The sequence below is a fragment of the Rhynchophorus ferrugineus genome, unplaced genomic scaffold (genome assembly GCF_030347505.1).
Source record: "Rhynchophorus ferrugineus isolate W39M unplaced genomic scaffold, kcgeb_rfMv2 rfM2, whole genome shotgun sequence".
Lineage (NCBI taxonomy): Eukaryota > Metazoa > Arthropoda > Insecta > Coleoptera > Curculionidae > Rhynchophorus > Rhynchophorus ferrugineus.
The window spans coordinates 86,322,204-86,342,620 of NW_027472581.1; the positions used below are offsets into that span (position 1 = coordinate 86,322,204).

General features: G+C 30.9%; 1 protein-coding gene across 2 annotated transcripts in view; it reads left to right on the forward strand.

Moving 5' to 3' along the window:
• LOC143190708 (acyl-CoA Delta-9 desaturase) overlaps window positions 1-18,348 on the forward strand; it is a 32,277-nt gene extending 13,929 nt beyond the window's left edge. Inside the window, exons 1-7 of one of the 2 annotated variants that reach the window (XM_076395209.1) lie at window positions 1,196-1,313; window positions 5,310-5,702; window positions 8,781-8,911; window positions 12,056-12,261; window positions 13,200-13,385; window positions 15,363-15,469; window positions 16,857-18,348. In XM_076395209.1, the coding sequence (XP_076251324.1) occupies window positions 5,360-5,702; window positions 8,781-8,911; window positions 12,056-12,261; window positions 13,200-13,385; window positions 15,363-15,469; window positions 16,857-17,068 (1,185 nt within the window). In that variant the 5' untranslated portion in view covers window positions 1,196-1,313; window positions 5,310-5,359 and the 3' untranslated portion in view covers window positions 17,069-18,348. Of the gene's footprint in view, window positions 1-1,195; window positions 1,314-5,309; window positions 5,703-8,780; window positions 8,912-12,055; window positions 12,262-13,199; window positions 13,386-15,362; window positions 15,470-16,856 lie in introns of those variants that run through there. The other variant, XM_076395208.1, reaches the window with a different exon arrangement.
• The last annotated feature ends 2,069 nt before the right edge of the window (window positions 18,349-20,417 follow it).

Genomic DNA, 20,417 nt, shown 5'->3' on the forward strand with positions numbered 1-20,417 from the left:
ATTAATATATTTAATTTGAATTATATAATTATATAAAATGTATCCGCAACCCAGTGTGGTAGGTTATTTGAAAATTGCTTTATATTGCTAACTGTTTAATTGTCATTGCATATATTCAATATCTTCCATTGAATATTCAATATTTACCTTTCATCTCTAGATTTGTTTATTAGTTGTGTACTGATTTTTGTATATTAATCCAATAATTTCATGCTATGAGACAAAATCAGTGTTTGAAAGAATTTTAGTATAGATTGTAATGTTTTGTTCCGTATTCTCTCATCATACAAACCATCCCTCGACTGGCACACTTATTTTAAAACCAAAATTAGCCAAACTGGTCCAGCCTTTCTTTAGTTTTAGACTAACGAACAGTAATTAATTTATTATCTAGATTAATTCTTGGGATTCATCGAGAGTATTATGCAGTATTGAGCTAAAATGATACTATACAAGAAATTACTTACTTAGTAATACTTAAGTACCAAAATACCAAAGTCACTTTTAAACATTTTGTTTTTTTTTATAAATAAGTCACACAATGTAGTGATGCACAACAAGTGAAATGGTAATTAACTGACTAGGTAACAATATAATTTCCATTAAAATTTTTCTAAAAATTTGCGACCTATATATTACCAGTCCATCATCCAAGGTCGAAATAATTTTTGCCGAGGTGAAATTTAAATTAGATTTCTATGCCTACACACAAAATGAAGCATAGATTAGAATAGAATAGAGCATAGAAAATTATTATGTACAGTTTCACACTGTAATAATTGATATTATATTTGGTTATTTGGAGTCTTTCATCGTGGCACCTTATTAAAACGAACTTACTCAATGAATTTCTATTTGAGGATCAGCTGTTGATATTTTATTGAGGGTATATGGGCTAAGAATAGAAAATTGGCATTTTAGATAAGGGGAATTAAGACCATATGCAATTATAGCCACAATTTGACTAGTCTTCAAGCTAAGAACATTAAGGGACTTACCAACCAGGCATATGTCAGGTCTAGGCTTTCCATCTTAACTGGGTTTTAATATAATTTCTAAGAAAAGCAATGATTCCTTGAATTGCTTGTCATCCGACTAAAATTCGGATGATTTATTTACAATGCTTGTTTATCTCAGTTTCAAACATTCACACCTGTGGATTATTATCTATTCTAACGAATATTAATCTATATATATGTGAAGCAATTTTCTTATTATCGTTACTATAAATATTATTTCAGTGCAGTGTGGTACACAGGTGTGATTACTTGAGACAGTGATAAGATCATAGTCTTCAAACTATTTTATTTTCTGTGAGTAGAGTAATTAGATTATATATAAACCATAATTATTCCGTGGAGTTTAATACTAGCTTCGTATTTTTAATTATATCGTAATTAGAGAACAAATAGTTTATGTAAATACATATGTAGGACGTCTCCATATTTACGCCATTTCAACTAATGCTATTTTTCAAATAAAATTATATTTGACCTTAATTGCTACGAGTTTTATTCGGATTCAAGTTTCTCTTACTAAATCACGAATAAGCTTTATTTTTAAATTTGCTATTTATATTAATATAAATTATTATTTGTGTATATTTTCCTTAAGACGTTCTTATAGGTAGTTCATTATTCACTACAATGATTAATAAGAAGAGAAGAATGAATCAGCAGCTGGGAGAAGTTGTTACTACTCGATTATTCTGATTCTATAGTCAAATGGCGCTACTAGAATTAAATCCATATGTTTTTAGTTACTCTTAACCCTCAAAAGATGCGTGTATAAATTTGAAAGTTGTCGCATCAGTAGTTTGCATTTTGTGTGAAACAATTTTTGTTATTGTGAAAAAAATGGATAAAAAGGAATTTCGCGTGTGAATGAGCACCGAAGACGGTGAACGCAGTGGACGCCCAAAAGAGGTTGTTACCGATGAAAACATTTAAAAAATCCACAGAATGATTATGAATGACTATAAATTTAAATTGAATAAAATAGCAGACACTCTAAGGATATAAACTGAACGTGTACATCATATCATTCACGAATATTCGGGTATAAGAAAGCTCTGTGCAAAGTGGGTGTCCCGCGAGCTCATTTTTGGCCAAAAATAACGACGAGTTGGAGATGATTCGGAGCAGTGTTTGAAGATGACCAAACATAATAAACCTGAGGTTTTGCGTCGATATGTGACAACGGATGAAATATGGCTCCATCATTTCACTCCGAAGTCCGATCGACAGTCATCCGAGTGGACTGCACACGATGAAAGGGTGGTAAAACGCAACAGTCGGCTGGCAAGGTTATGGCGTCTGTATTTTGGGTTGCGCATGGAATAATTTTCATTGACTACCTTGAAATAGGAAGCACTATCAACAACGACTATTACATAGCACTATTGGACCGTTTGAAGTACGAAATCGTCGAAAAATGGCCACATTTGAAGAAAAAGAAATTGCTGCTTCACCAAGACAATACACCGTGTCACAAGTCAATGAAAACGATGGCAAAAATCCATGAATAGGGCTTCGAATTGCTTCATTATCCACAGTATTCTTCAGATCTGGCCATCAGCGACTATCTCCTGTTCTCAGATCTCAAAAGAGTGCTCGCTTGGAAGAAAATTTTGTCGAATGAAGAAGTGATCACCGAAACTGAGGCCTATTTTGAAATAAAGTACAAATCGTACTATAAAAATGGTATCGAAAAGTTGGAGGGTCGCTATAATCAGTCTATCGGCCTTGAAGGGAATTATGTTGAATAAAGAAAAACTAATTTTGCCAAAAAATGTGTTTTACTATGGTAGGCCGGGGACTTTTCAATTCACTTGTTACACTCAGGGTTGTATACATTCAGGACGATAATTTGATGAATAAATTATAAATCAATGACTTCTTTGGGTCCTTAATTACTTTGGAAGGATAATATCACTGGAAAATTAATGTAACTCATATAAAAATATGTTGATATTTAGAAAAAACGTTGTACAGTAAAAAACGTAAAAAAAAGAACTGTAAACCAACAATTTTATTAATTTACATTATATTTTATGAGAAAATTTATTGTTTGATTGATATTTTGTTAAAAATGTCATTATTAGCTCGAATCATCATTAATATTAAAACCTTTAGAAATTCAAGTGTTTACCTCAATTTGAAGAACGTAATTTTGAGAATAAAAGCGTTTCATCGGAAATCTAGAGCTATAAAAACAAACATCGTCTTACCCGGCAGAACGAATGAAATTATTTTATGATTTAATAAAACATTTTAAAAATATATTTATATTAACATTTATATATTCATATAAATGTATATATATAAATGAATGAATATAAATTATAACATATTTATATTCTATATTTATCGATGAAGATTTTCGGTTTCATTGCAATTACACACGCACTTCATTGTTTGGTATTACGTTCTGTCAGTTATCATAGGTAAAACTGCTTTGTTAATGTCATTTAATACAACGTTAATTGCCATGTGCTCGTTAGTTTTTCCATTCAATGTATCTGGTTCTGCTTGGGTAAGGTTGATGATTGCAATATCATATTTAATTATCAATTAGTTTGTTATGGTTTCAGTGATTATACGTCGCGAGTTCATAATTTTAAAAGCTTTGGTTGAAGATATTCAGTGTAAACATCTTGATGAACTCAACATTAGTGGCGTAGGCCATCAAAAATGTTTGTAAACATATTTTAAACCACTTTTTCAAATTTCTTTATGTGATTGATTTAGTTATTCTAGGGTTTTAGTAATTCTAGAGTCGCTTCTAGCTGAGATGTATGGGAATCACTTTAATGTTTGTATGAATATTTACATTATTCATATAAATATTACAAAGAGATAAGGTTTCGCGAATAATTAACGAATGAATTATTTAATAGATTAATGGATAAAGAAGTACAGGTGACCATCCAAGGGCCATTAATAATAGATATAGATTAGCAATTTGGGGAGTTGCTTCTATTTCTATGCATAGAAACTACTCTTAAGTGAAAAACATAAGGTAGAACGCTTATAATTTACCGAAAAACATACCTAATGGAGAAAATGGTGTCGTGTAATATTTTCCGGCGAAAATAAATTAATTTTGGAGAGATAAAATTATACTAGCATGATATAATAAAGGAGATGATTTTAAGTCGCAGACAGTAGGGTGGAGGAAGTGTTATATGTTGGGTTGTTATCAATGAAAGACTGAAATATGATTAATTTCTGCTAGAATTGATAGTATAAGTTATATTAAATTTATCAACGAACAGTTAAAAAAAAGTTTTTTAAAGCTTATTCTAAAGTCTATATATGTCCAATGATCATATCGGATGGTTTATTACTTCGCATATTTAGCTGATTAGCGAGTACATTGGGATGCATTGACACTCTTTCGAAGTACTTCACACAAACACGTTGAATTATACTCATTATTGGTTCTAGAGGAATATCATGTATCACTTCATTTGAAACATAGTACGGAGCATCAACAATGGCACGCAATACTTTATTTTGAAACCGTTGTATGATGAATATATTAGACTTGCTAGCGGTCACCCATAGTTGGATTCCATATGACCAAATAGTCTTGAGTATAGATTTATATAGATATATAAAATAATATCTTGTTATTTAGTTATAACTTGAATTTGCTCCAGATAAGCCATTATATTTGGTAGAGTTGTCCAAGTTGTCCAAGTTGTTTTCGTTTGGCTAGTATGTGCTTCTTCCAAGTCAGGCATCGATCTAGGTGCATACCAAGAGTTTAAGCGTACTCTGCTTGCGGGAGTTGACAATTATTGATATAAACTGGCGGACATGTTCTTCTGTGCTGCGTAAAAGTTAAACGACTATATTTTGTTTCGTTGGCTTTTATACGCCATCGTTTTTAGCCACATTTGTATTTGATTTGTGTGTTAGCCAAATATGAAATACAACTTGAATTATATTCCTCAGACAATGCTGCTGTTCATAATGCGAAATTCGTTAAACATTATTAACAATTCTTGGGGTAAGCTAGCGCATGCTATGTACAGAAATGGTGCTATAACCTGTATAACACTGCTATAATTTTGTCGCGTAGTTCAGGCGGTATAATTTTACGCGAAACCTACAATCCATAATTAACCGTCTTTAATAGCAGACTCTTAAAGTTAAAAATTTATTTTTATTATGAATTGTAATGAAAAATGTGCAGTAAGATCGCAATATATTTCAATTTTAAATAATCAAGCATAAAAACAAATACAGAAGACACATCTTGGTATATAGATAATAAACGATTTTCTCTTGTTTTTTTTTCAGTTTCGTGTGACTTACTAGCCATGCCCTAAAGACATCAGCAAACACTCAACATGTGTAACACAACGCCAGCAAATGGGTCCCCAGGAACGACTCAAGTAACTCATCGTATAGTGGCAGGAAGTTCAACTGGATCATGTAATAGTAATAACGACGCTGCTAACAAATATGGCGGTCCCCAGGACACTTTCACGGAAAAAGACAACGACATTAGTCGGACGATCAAGAGACTAAATGAAGAGACCAAAGATAATCTTAGATTAAAGAAAGAGATCGAGGAATTTGTGCCTCGCATAAAGTGGCCAGACTTACTAGTACAAATATATATTCACTTAGGCTGTTTGTATGGATTGTTTTTGTGTGTGTGGTCGGCAAGGTTTTATACTACAGTATTTGGTAAGTACACTTATATATAACAGATTAATTGAAAAGTCCCCGGCCTACCATAGTAGAACACATTTTTTTGGCAAAATTAGTTTTTTTTATTCAACATAATTTCCTTCAAGGGTGATACACTGATGATAGCGACCCTCCAACTTTTCGATACCATTTTTGTAGTACGATTTGTCCTTTGTTTCAAAATAGGCCTCAGTTGCGTCGATCACCTATTGATTCGACGAAAATTTCTTCCCTGCGAGCATTCTTTTGAGATCTGAGAACAGGAAATAGCCGCTAGGAGCCAGATCTGGAGAATACGGTGGATGGATTTTTGCCATCGTTTTCACTGACTTGTGACACGGTGCATTGTCTTGGTGAAGCAAAACTTTCTTTTTCTTTAAGTGTGGTCATTTTTCGGCGATTTCGTCATTAAACAGTCCAATAACGCTATCTAATAGTCGCTGTTGATGCATTTGCAAATTCTCAGTTCATCAGTTGAGATGCATTGTGTATCATTCTAAGTTTTATTGCTTCTGTTAGGAATAGAGGGTTACTGTCTTGTTAAATAAGTTACTATCCTTAAAATTTGATACGTGTTTAAATGCTAGGTACGAACCTAGATTTAGCAAAATGTATGTTTATTTAAAATAATAAAATACTAGAGAGCTTTTAAGTTTAATTCTTTAAGTTTTATTTCATTATTTCATATTAATTATTTTGTTTTTGGTCTAACCAAAACTTCTTCTACTAATTCTACTTCGTCTAACTTACATAAGATGTCATCTACCGAGTCAAAGTGTCTAAAACAAGTGTTATTTGTGGCGTTGTGTCAATTAATATCATATATTATTATAATTTAAGATATTTCTGTGAAAAATAATCATAAGCCAATAACTCCTGTTTTTTTTTCACGGTTTTCTCGACTTTTCATCAAAAATTCAATTAACGCTATTGGATTTGTGCCTATTATCTGAGCTCAAAAGCAATTGGTTTGAGTTAATCTCTAAATCCTAACTAGAAAAAAATATATCAAAGGAGACTAGTTTGACGGCGAAGTATAAATTAGGAAGTATAAATAATCAGTTTTCGTTTTTCTTCTAAAGTTTTGCTACTTTTTCATCACGACAATATAATATTTAATAAGAAATATCCAAAATCTTTTTCCTAAAAATATTAATTTGACGCTATAAACTATATAAACTTCTATGTCGCCTAGAACACTGAATAATTAGCACAGTTGAACTTTGTAGGCTTGGTGGTTTTAATTTTTCATTCAGAGCCTTTTACTGAATGAACATTCAACAGCACAACGGTTATTTTGCGTGGTAATGGTCGTACTGGACCCACCCACCGGTAGAAACCTCGTTGTTCATTAGGCAGACAATGACGAGAAAAACCGAGGGGAATTTCATTAGATTAAAAGCGAAAATCTCCATTCCGCTAATATAATAATAATTTTTATTTGGCGAGGCACACTTGATTTTCGGACCTCCGCTTTGGGATCTATTTTACGAGTAATGGAATAGTTGTCCTTGGCGTGTTTACTAGATATTTTAGCCCTTAGTGGAAACCAGAATGAGGTCATCGGTTTTAACGTAGGTCCGAGACTATGGCGCAATATACACATAATAAATTCTGTGTGCTCTTAGCCATTACTGCTTTTATTCGATAAATGTTTGCCTTGATGGTTTTTTATTTTTTCGAAGAGCGTTATTAGAAGCTAAAATATTTGTTAAGTCTCTTCAATAAAGATTATCACCAGTTAAGTAAATATTTCTGATTTAAAAGATCATAGTACCAGGGAACTATTATATAGACCGATAAAAAATATTTCTAAATTTTTAAACCAATTTAGTCAAATCTGATGCATTTTTTTGTTGATGAATCGCATTTTGTGTCAGTTTTGATATCAGCCAAAAATTGGAAAAGTTTCATATATAGAAATTTAAAAATCGTAGTTTTGTATTCAGTTACAATTTTCATTAGTACTAATAATAAATCATATTGTGTATGCATATGATTTATTATTTTTTGTACATTTTCTGGGATATGATGCATTTTGTTGTTCTCAGTCAAATGAGAAACAGTCACGGTTACATTCAAAGAAATAAATATGAAATCACTCATCATGTTGATATTCCGTTGTTTCTGTTATAATTTCATTAGTATCTTTTGTATGTTTCGATGAAATCATTTCAGATGAAAATGAACAATTTAACATGGTTATGTAAAAGCATATTATTTTCACATTTAATCTTTTTTTGTTAAAATTGTAAATAAACAAGAGAAAAAACATATAAAAATAATTTCAGTTACATCAGATATTTTGAAGTATATATTGCCAACTTTCAAAACCATCTTTCTTTATCTAGTATTCTTTATATTTGTTTGTATATTATTTTGGAGTATCTTTGAATCTTATTGACTCTATACAAGTCATCCATGTTAGAATTTCATGTTTTTTTGTTTGCACCACTTGAACATTCAACTCTGACTCATTATTTTATATCTTCGCCAAAATCTTCAATTTTCTCAAATATCTTCATCAACAAAAAATTATTGGTAACCATTTTGACAATATCAAGCGACGATTTTACAATTCATTGTAACCTAGTTTTTTATTTATAAATAAATAACTTATTCTTTTCTGTGGATAAATAGTTCAGAGTACTTACACTAAAGATGGGAAATAGAGTCTTCGAACATTTTATTTTTACGTAAAAGAATGAAATATATTTGTCAAAAAAAGTTACAATGTTGTTTTGTGACATGAAAAACACAACGAAATTGATGTATTTGGGTTTCAATCAAATATACTGATTATTCACTACATATTTCATGAATGCATATTTATTTTTCTATATACTAATTAGTGTTTCGGCACAATCAAACTAAAAAAACTAGAGATTGAAACTTTTTGTCTAATTTTGTTTGTGTTGAATCTTAACTAAACCAGATCCGAACCAAAGAAATATGTCTGAAAGATTGTTTTAATGCCAAGAAGTCAAAAGTGCTATTTAGAAAAATTAATTTTAATTCATATTAAACTGATATTTATTTGTACTAATATTTTAGTGACTCTTTTTTCTGTTTCAGCTTTTTTTACTATAATATTTTCGGGCTTTGGTATTACTGCTGGTGCTCATAGACTGTGGTCCCATCGAGCTTACAAGGCGACATGGCCTCTTAGATTACTCCTAGTTACGTTATTTACAGTTACTGGCCAAGTGAGTATTGAACTGTATTTCAAAGTAGGTTAAGATTATGCTTTTAGTGATTTCTACGCCGTTGTTATATTTAAATAGTTCATTAGGTGGGCATTGTTTGTTTAAAATGTTGTGCACCATTCTTGAGCAGGAACTTTGGTTTAGCATGTTTGGTTGTTTGTATTTTAAATGTATTATTTGTGAAATGAAATGTGATTCTATTTTTATTTTATAAATCCATGTTTGTTTCTTCAATTAGTTTCATTACCATTAACATTTCTTACATTCAAATAAAGTGTAACCAGATTGAATGGTACAAGTATTTCGTATTATGTTATTTGATTTTCGCGTACCTTGGAATGCGCTAAAATTTATTCGAGCTTTACCATATCAGAAGCTACAGCCTCATTTCATGTTTCAGATAATTTATGGGTTTTGACTTTGTAGAAAAAGTTGCTTCTTGAGATTGGATGAGATCCATTATTCACTGAAGCTTAGACTTTTTTGTTATCGCTATTAAATGGGTAATTGAAGACTGATTATTCCAACATCTCAAATTAATAATACAATACAACAGTAGCCAATATAACATAAATATTGTTTTTGAGATGAATCTTTATTGTGTAATATGTTATATATTTAAACTTAATACAATTATTTATTTATCAAATTTCTTCAAAATATATTCGCTTTATATCATAGCAGCTGAAATATATTTTACAAATAGGTTACTTTAATTAATAAAACACTTGTGCATAATATGTTTATCTAAAGTTAAGTGATATTCATTTATGCATAAACAACTGATTTCATAGTAGTTTTGTATCAAAGTTGATAATTTTCTATATTATTTACTTTATAATGTACTTTTCAGTTATTTCATCAAAATTACATTGATTTCTAATCTCTATATATATATATATATATATATATATATATATATATATATATCAATAGTTTAAAAAATCCTGATAAGTACTGTTGGTAGAGTACTATTGTGCGTATCAATAAACATAAAATGTTTACTAGGAAATATTTTCCTGAAATTGATTTCCCTTGAATTTTGATTCTTCATTGATTGAATCCCTATAAAATGGATTTTCGAATACGCTTGTTTACTCATTCGTCATTTAGTTTTACCACGGTTAAAGACTAACTGATTATGGTTCGTCTTGGAATATTGATTGAAAAGTAACTTCGCGGAATAGGCAAGATACGTGGACAGAAATACCTTGAACTTTGTATTACGATAATGTATCATCTCACAATGCAATCATCCAGAATTAATTTCTGGCCAAAATCTTAACAAACAGCATATAATTTGAGTGGCTTCGGCGAACATGCCATTATTCGACTTCTATCATTCTCCAAATCTCAAATTATTTCTTTGAATGATTATTTTTAGTCGGTAGAAGATATCAAAGAAAAATCAAGCGCAGAAAATGAGTTTAATTTTAATCGTTAGTATAAGTGTATTATTTCGGGACCTACTTTGAAGGGGATAGATTAAATTTATGTTTTATTACCCAACTCCCGGTTATTTGTTTAACGAAATATATGTTATCATCTTTATCTTGCATTATAAGCACTCAAGCAACTAAAATATTAATATTCTTGGGGTTTGGGGTCGTGACGATTGGGACAGCGGTGTGTTGGAATATACGTTTCGTGATGGACGGTCTGATAAATGTCACGATCAGACACCATATTTTCGGCTATTCCGTTATATGCGTTTAGTATTATACCTAAGACCACAAAAACACCTAATAACCGGTCAATTGAAAAGTCCCCGGCCTGACACATAGATGGCGCTAACCCTCAAAAGATGCTTGTATAAATTTGGCAGCTGACGGATCATCCGTTGGTGAATTAGAACATTTTGAGTGAAGCAACTTTAATTTTTGTGAAAAAAATGGATAAAAGGAATTTCGCGTGTTAATAAAATATTGCTTTTTGAAGGGAAAAAATACAGTTGAATTAAAAGCTTGGCTTGATACCGAGTTTCCGGACACACAAAACAATGCACCGTGTCACAAGTCACTGAAATCGCTGGCAAAATCCATGAATTGGGCTTCGAATTGCTTCCTCATCCACCGTATTCTCCAGATCTGACCAACGGCGACTATTTCCTGTTCTCCGATCTCAAAAGAACGCTCGCTGTGAAGAAATTTCCCGCAATGAAGAGGTGATCGTCGAAACTGAGGCCTATTTTGAAGCAGAGGACAAATCGTACTACAAAAATGGTATCGAAAAGTTGGAGGTTCGTTATAATCAATGTATCACCCTTGAAGGGAATTATGTTGAATAAAAAAAAACTAATTTTGCCAAAAAAATGTGTTTTATTATGGTAGGCCGGGGACTTTTCAATTGACCTGTTAAATGTTGTATCCGTTTCCCGGAAGGATCGATAAACATAGGTGAAGCCGCGATAACTAAGGCGGAAATTTTTCCTTCGATGACTAATACTGGGTTTAAGGATGTTTAAACTATATTCAGGTTTATTTTGTATTATCTAAGTGCAATAAAAATGTCCATCAATCGTTTTATTTAACATGTACCGTATAAATGGTATTATTTTAAGTAAATACATAATGATATAATGACCGTTTTGGAGGTACAGTAAATACCGTTTTCGATGAAAGTCATTTAGACAATTATCAGGTAATTTGATCTTTAGTTTGAACTTGTTTTCATGAATAATTATTCTGTTATTTAAATTTCCAATACACGTTTTTCAAAAGTAACTAAGTAACTTTAAAGTGTTTGAAATACTAATATTTAAATAATAGCATTTAGCTGAGGCCGGCAAAACCTTAAAGAAAATGAAACAAATTAAAAAATGTAATGTCAAATCGTGTATATTTTAACATCAAAGTAGCACCATCGAGTATATTTGTGAATTATATATTTATTTCCTTTGTAATTGTGCTTTTCCCTTATAGCTTCAGACTTTTTCGTATACTAGTTCCTACATACTGTTCATACTTCAAACACATACAATATTATCTAAAATAGTGTCAGTTCCCTTACCAGTTATTTCCTATGTGACCAAAGTTAAAGTTCTTTGGGTGTCCAGCATTAATATATATTTTTATAAATTATATAATATAGAAATTATTATTATTAGAGTTAGCTGTCAATGTGATTTGTATTTTTCTTCTTCAGAGACATGTGTACGCATGGGCTTTGGATCATCGCGTCCATCACAAATACAGCGAGACTGACGCCGATCCCCACAACGCCAACAGGGGATTCTTTTTCTCCCACGTGGGATGGCTGGTTCTGACGCCTCACCCTCTGGTGGTCGAGAAGAGGAAAATGGTGGACATGTCCGATTTAGAAAGTGATCCAATATTAATGTGGCAGAAAAAGTAAGTAATTATTAGCTTTTAATTAAATTTTTGTCATATAAAAATTTAATTAAATAAAACTTATCTAATCGTTTATTTGATAGTATTGAAAGTAAATCTTGGTTCCACTAAAATTCCTCATTGATTGAGAAAATGGTCTCCATCGAAAAATCGAGCATTAGTAAAATGTACCCTCCAGTTTTATTCAAAAATAGTACCTTAAGGTGTCTAGTAAACATCTGGAGAATTATTCTTACTCAAAACTCGTCAATTCTGCTTTTTTATAAGCTGTTGTGGATGAAACTATGTTTTAAGATGGGAAACAGAGTGAGTTCCTTGTTAATGGCTTTTATTTCGTATTTGTAATATATTTGACGTACGAAGTAAAATATAAGGTGGGGCAAAAGTACCGCTATCGTTGACGCAATTTCCGCTAAGTGGCAGTAATGGAACGATTATTTTCAATAAATATTGTCACTATTTCTGCTCGTTCTTGTGGCGTATATTTATCCATAATAAAATTTGGACTACACAATACAATGGTTAAAGCGAAACTGAGCTAAAAGTCGCATCACCAAGATGGCGCGCAATCAAAATGGTACTTTTGCCCAATCTTATATAAGTTTTTGGATATATAGGATTTTCTTAATAGATTTCTTTAATGTCCTGTATTTCTAGTAATATTAATTTATTCATTGAGGCCATACTACAACGTTTTTGAAAAGTGTTAGTCCATAGAACAGTATAGATACACAAGTTAGCGTCATGGATTGTTATCAAGTTGTACGTAATTTTGTTCTAATAATAGTTTGAGTTTCTTTGATGAAATATTGAATACAACTGAACTGAAATTAAATATCACTTTCAAGAGTCGTTTGATTTACAAACATGAAACTGATATTTTTGAATTAAAAGCGATTATTCCTCAGACCTAATATTTATTTTTAATTTTTTTTCAGGCTATATCCACCCCTATTTTTAATTTTTGTGATATTGATACCGGTATCTATTCCTGTGTATTTTTGGAACGAAACGATATGGAACTCCTTATGGATCAGCTTTAACGCCCGATTCTCTATAACATTAAATATTGCGTTTTTCGTGAATAGCATTGCTCATATGTGGGGACAGAAACCATATGATAAGTACGTATTGAAATTAGTTAGAATTAGTTTCATATAACACTATTAATCAGTGATAATAATTGTAGATATTTATTTATTGAAATATATAAGTAAATATTGATTTATTGATAATAATATACAGAATGTTCAATGGGAAAGTTATTATAAATTATGAACATGTATTACATGTTATTATTAAAAACGGCGAAGAAATGGATTTTGGATTAGTTATGGCCTAATATCTGCAGTTTTATTTATTTAATATAGCTCCCTAATGTAATTTTCATTTTTTCTTCATGATTAGGTGACACCATGGAGCTGCAATAACTGATTTACGCTATTTACTCGCATTTTATTTCATTGAAACAGTAAGTCCAACTCCCAGTGTTGCTTTATTGAGTGCCAAAACCATTCCATGGACCACACATAATTACATATTTACTATTTAATATAGCCCCCTAATGTAAATTTCATTTTTTCTTCATGATTAAGTGACACCATGGAGCTGCAATAACTGATCTACGCTATTTACTCGCATTTTATTTCATTGAAACAGTAAGTCCAACTCCCAGTGTTGCTTTATTGAGTGCCAAAACCATTCCATGGACCACATATAATTACATATTTACTATTTAATATAGCCCCCTAATGTAAATTTCATTTTTTCTTCATGATTAAGTGACACCATTGAGCTGCAATAACTGATCTACGCTATTTACTCGCATTTTATTTCATTGAAACAGTAAGTCCAACTCCCAGTGTTGCTTTATTGAGTGCCAAAACCATTCCATGGACCACACATAATTACGAAACTACACTTAACTGCTAAGTAGGTATATTCTTCATTACTTCGCGTTGGCCCTTGTTGCAATAAAAATTTAAAACATGGACTCTCCCACTGGACATCCTGTATAACATATATTGCCCGGGAAATATATCCATAATATTATTGCTCTATCTGAAGTTTCCAAATGGAAGTTTGACCTTTATAACCACAATCATTATTGAGAATGTTCTGTCATTTGACCACAATTTACATTGTTTACAGATACCTGAAAATGTTGTATCAGTCAAAAATAGAGTTTCATTTTCTTACGATGATTTTTTACGACTTTACGCCATGAAGCTCCATCTTCGGCAACAGTGAAATGTTGATATATCGAATTTAACCATGGCCGCAGTTCGCTTAGTGATGAAAGTGCTGAAGGTCGTCCAAAATCAGTTGTTGTACCAAAAAAACATTGATGCTGTGCGCGAAATGATATTGTTGATCATCATCGACTTTTCATGAGATTGAATCATCCTTAGACATTAATATGAAGAGTATAAATAAGATATTGTAACGACATATGCGTTGGATTTAGGTGTGAAAAGGATTTGCTTCTGTTGGATCCCGCACAATTTGATAGAAATTCAAAAAGATGCCGATGTGCTACTTGGTGCAAAGAAGTGGTAAAGAAATTATTGTATTCGATGCATCAATCAAAAATCTTAGATCTGTGTATCTATGTGCTATAGGTCTTCCCAAAGAAGCTAATTCGAACAGAAGTGATTCGGGAGCTAAGCACTTTGAGAGAAATGACTGCCTGTTTCTTCGGAATAATTGGACATGTGATGATAGTTCCATTAGAGCAACATATAATGGTGAATTCTGAATGATAAACAACTATTCTTTAGCAGAGGTACTTGGCGAAAAACGACTCCCACATATCATTAATACATTCCAAGGCCCACATTTTTCGGCGACTGGATAAACCGTTTATACGTTCAAAAACCATGTTTTGGACATACCTCAATCAGACTTCTCAAAAAATGTTATAAATATTGGCTGAAGCGCATGCGTCCAATTCCAAGTTTTTTTGGATCATTATGGAGAATACTTAAGAATAATAAACCTCTTTTCGTTAATAAATTACTACCTTTCCATTATTAGGCCCAAAATATGAATAGTGTATATATTTATATCATGCATTTTTTATTTATAATTAAATTTTTTAGGTATATTAGTCCGGTGGAAAATATAGCGGTATCAATTGCAGCATTAGGCGAGGGTTGGCACAATTATCATCATGTTTTTCCTTGGGATTATAAAACTGGAGAATTAGGTAAGAATTAGACAGGACAATTCGCATGCATAATTAATCTTGACATATTAATATTTTAATTCGATTACTTTGAATCGTATTTTAAAGGAAATAAGCAAATCGACTGTAAGAAGGGTACTGCCGATCTAATCCTATTCTAATATGAAATGCATTGTATTATGAGCACATTAAACACTTTACTCGTCACATTTTAAATCAGAAAATATTGAGTGTCCTATTAGTTTACCTGAATTTAATTTAGTAGTTTAGTAGCCTTTTAGTTTTACCGTAATTTTGCCTTCGCCATTTTATCATGTATTTTTTACACTTTCCGAGATATGTTATTCGAGTATATGAAAATTAAAATATATGCTTAGTTCATAACACTAATTTAAAGTTTTAGACAAGGGGTTCAAACCTTCTCCTTCTTCATTAAAGGCATAATACGGAGCATAAACAGTGGCATGTAACACTTTATTTTGGAAAAGTTGAATGACATTAGGCGTATTAACAGTATAGGGTACTATTTATATCCCATAAGACCAAATAGGTCTAAGTACTCATTCATCTAGCAATTATCTGACCTTGTTATCTGATGATAACTTGGATTTGCGTTCGATGAGCCAATACGTTTCATCAAGTTTAAGACTAAGTTGTTTTCATTTAGCAATATGTAGGGTAAAAGTTATGGATAAATGCTTGCTTCATTTGATTTGTCATGTTTCCAGCCACACTTGTATCTTGGTATGTTTGGAAGCTCTTTGATGCTAATATTGGATCTTCATATAATGCTAAAACTACAGTGTCGTCTGTATATGTCGTCACATAAGGGATTTTTGTGGTTGGTTAACGAACTGTACACTGATTTTTGATGATTTGACAGTATTAAATATAGTGTATGTATTTCAGCGTATTCATCATCTTGAATTATGGGAAAATGTGTATCGAGATAAAATTTTACCTAACATTTTAGTTTTGCCTTTTAAATATATTGTTAGAACCGATTTGGTGAAGGTGTTTGGGCATTTAAAACACTGGATTCAACTGAGTCACTCTCTATTTATTTCGACAAACATCTCGCCAACAAGCCCCAACACAGAATGAATCAAGATGGCGGGATCTTCATCCTGTCCGGATGGCATTAGTACGAGCTATTTTAATTTAATCTCTGCCATTAATATAAATGTTTGGTTCAACATTCTTGAGGATCATTTAGGATGTTTGTCATTATATTATTTTCTTCGTTAGGTGAATAGAGATGGGGTGGGTGGGTTAGATTGCTGGATTCTATTTAGCTATTAGAACATTAAATTAGATTTGAATTTATAGATTTAGTCTCTCTTTATGACCACAGACAGACATTATATCAAAAGTTTTGTCCATATTAATAAACTGTATCTTGTTTTAGGAAATGCTTATAATCCATCAACCACATTCATCGACTTTTTCGCGAAGATCGGTTGGGCTTACGACTTGAAAAGCGTGTCTCGAAAGATGATCAAGAGGCGAGCTGAAAGAAGCGGCGATGGTAGCTATATCTGGGGTTATGGGGACAGCGACATCGAACCGGAAGATCTGGAGGAACTGGAGAAGATGACCAGCGAACGGAAGGGCCAGTAACGATCTGTCAACAGTTTGATAACAATTCCAACAAGACTGTTATTGAGCACGAAAATGCAAAATATCTAATTTAATATTCAAACTAGCTCTAGTGAATTTATATCGTATAATTATATGGCCCATGAAAAATATACAATTTACGATTAACATTACTATTTTTCGAAGTACTATCTACAAAATAAGTTTTTTAAAATTTATTTCATTGCCTGAGTTTGATAGTTATTTTTAATTTCCTTTCGTACGCTTTATACTTCGAATAGTAGGTAAAAACCGCATAAAGGTATTAATAAATGGTTGATGAAACTTTCATGTGAAATAAAATACATATGACCTAAAACTGAGGATTTTCTTTTTATTTGAGAGATAATGGTTTGACATTTGCATTTTAAAAATATTGCCTTCAATATGCTTGTCACTTCAGGAAATGCTATACAAAGGAAATATAAGCGTTACAAACATTATACTGAATAATAGCCTTGTTAGTTTCTCGGCAATAATCTGTTAATGTTTGCTGAAGAACAATATGAAAACAAAATGGTTTACAGTATTTGCGGAAATACATTTAAATTATTTGAAAGTTTCATCTCTTCAAAAATGCCTTATATATAATATAATTGTCTAAAATTTTAAAATTTATTCATAATTTAAATTATTTTGTTATTTTTTCTGTTACATCATAGTTAACATTTGTTTTCCTTTACATATATTTTTATAACGTTGAATATATATGTTTATTTTATTGAATATATATATATATATATATATATATATATATATATATATATATATATATATATATATACAAAAATATTTACTGCGTATAAGATGATTTGAACAAATTGTATTTTATCCTTGATGAAAACATTTTTATTATATCGATATTCATTTGAATAGTGCCTTCTCTTGTAAGTGCCTTGTCTATACAATATTTTAATTTTCAAATACCTGAAATATTCCTGACGATATAATTTTGATTAAGGTTTAAATAATGCAAAGATAAAATAAATTTGTTCAAATGTCGTGACAAAAATAATATAATACTGACAAGAAAATAATTTCGATTTTATCATCGCAAAATTTCCTCTAATTGAAGTTATTTTCTACAAAAATATATACGACCAAGTCCTACATGTTTTCATTTTTTATGGTAACATTATCCATTATTGTGCGGGTGAAATTTGTAAACGATTATGTGATGATACCATGCCAGTGGTTTAATAATTATTTGTTTTGTTCCATTAATGTATTATTAGCACAAATAAAGTAATATAATCAAGAAATATTTTGTAGTTATTTCTACTAGTGATTCCACATTTGCAGATATGTAAATTGGTAGATAAATCGTAAAATGGCTTGGAGATGGGTTTCCTCTTCAAGAAATGACTTAGCGGGCATGTTGAGATATAATCTATAGCTAGTGTTAGAACAGCGTTCAATAATTCTTCGTATATCTGATAATTTATGTCTTATTACTGTGCAATTAATCTAAAAATAGATATATATAAAGATTTATTCAGTATACTGATTTTGATTTTCAAGTGACTGATAATAGGTTAAAGGAAAATAATAGGTTCCGAAAATAGTAATTTCGGTTTTTTTATGCTTTCTTTTCTCAGAGAATTCTGACCGTGGATTCGTGGAACCTAAGTATCAATTTTCTCATCTAGTCTTATGTAAATAGTTTCAAATTGTCTTGCGTTTCATGTTTGGTTTCATATCACTTTGCGATATGAAATATGTACCTTAACTTTTCAAATTTAACAGCGAGATTTCCGTAAAAAACCTATTATGACACTGGCGTTAACATAAGTCACATGATTTTCGATGAACTGCATTTTTCTTTTTCATTTGAACAAAATAAAATATAACGAAAATTTGATTTGATTTGAAAAACGATTTTCCTAAATGCTCATTTTCAAAGCTGTCTTTCATAACGCTGTCTTTATATGTAGAATATTCTGTAGACCTTGCTATGATATGGATTCATTCAATAAGTATGACAAGAGGTATCCGAGTTTAAAACTATTATCTATAAGGTAAAACCAAAATTACCTTTCACTTAACTTTATAAAAACCTAGAAAATATTATTTTTTAACATAGAAATAAGCTTACCAGGATATATAAACTATTTACAAGGAAAATGGTGTCTCCATGAAATTTAATTATTGCCAGTACTATAACAGTTTGTATAACGTTACTCCATAATAGCACAAATATCGATATATTATACAATTCGTGGTACATCGTAAACAGTTTTAAGTAATTCGTATAATAAATCGCCGTACACCTTAGTTTTTCAAGATTTTCTTTAGAGTTCCCACAATTCATAGCTTTTGATATCCAACTAGTCACCAGAAAGTCACCATTATCCATTTTCTTGAATTCGGCTTGCGGTACCTCATAAAACGCTTTGTATATCTTACCAATATCATTATCTGTGTTTGAAAATTTATGGACGAATATTTGTAATATTGCATAGTAAATTTTCAGTTCTAAACAAAATATCAAATAACCGTAAATCCATACAACGCTATACTGTATATTGAAGGGTTTAAAATAACATATAAAACTGATGTTAAAGAATAACAGAAAAATTACATCGCAAAATAGAAGTAAAAACCATTTTATCTGGTCAGTTTTGTCATGGAACTTATTACTGTCCAATAAAGAGAAATTAGTTCCTCTGTTTGTTATCTCCTTTATCAATGAAACATTATAACATCTTGTTAATAAAATTATCATGTAGCACATGCTTGTCATAGACAATATCGCCAGATTCATCCAACGACTTTTCTCTTTGAACGTTTGATATAATACAACAAAATAAATACAAAGAAACACTAAAATATTAATCGCGGAAATCTTATTAACATTTCTCGTGTTTGTTGATGGTTCAACCTTAATATAGAGACCAATTGATGGTAAAATTTTGTCTACGATATACCCGAGTGACATTTTCAACGCTACAATATATTATATCCGGGCTATTGATTTTATATAACATTTCAACATAATTTGTATTTAAATATTTGATTTCTCAATCATTTTATTGCCCATTTCAAAAGGTGTATTAATTTTTTAATTAATTTCATGGTAGATATTCGGGATAAATTCTAAGAAGGAAATATAATTATTTGAAAACGTGCTTTGATGTAAATTGTATTGAATTTATATAAATTAATATAATGAATGACAATGAAGAATTGTAAATGTCCGTTAATGATGCTTATGAAAGATAATTAATTCAAAATAATTTGTATATAGGATTTTGATTCATGTGGAGATAAAAAAAACACTTTTTTTTTAGTTTTTTACTTACGAATGTTTCTACTGCAAATACCTAAAAAG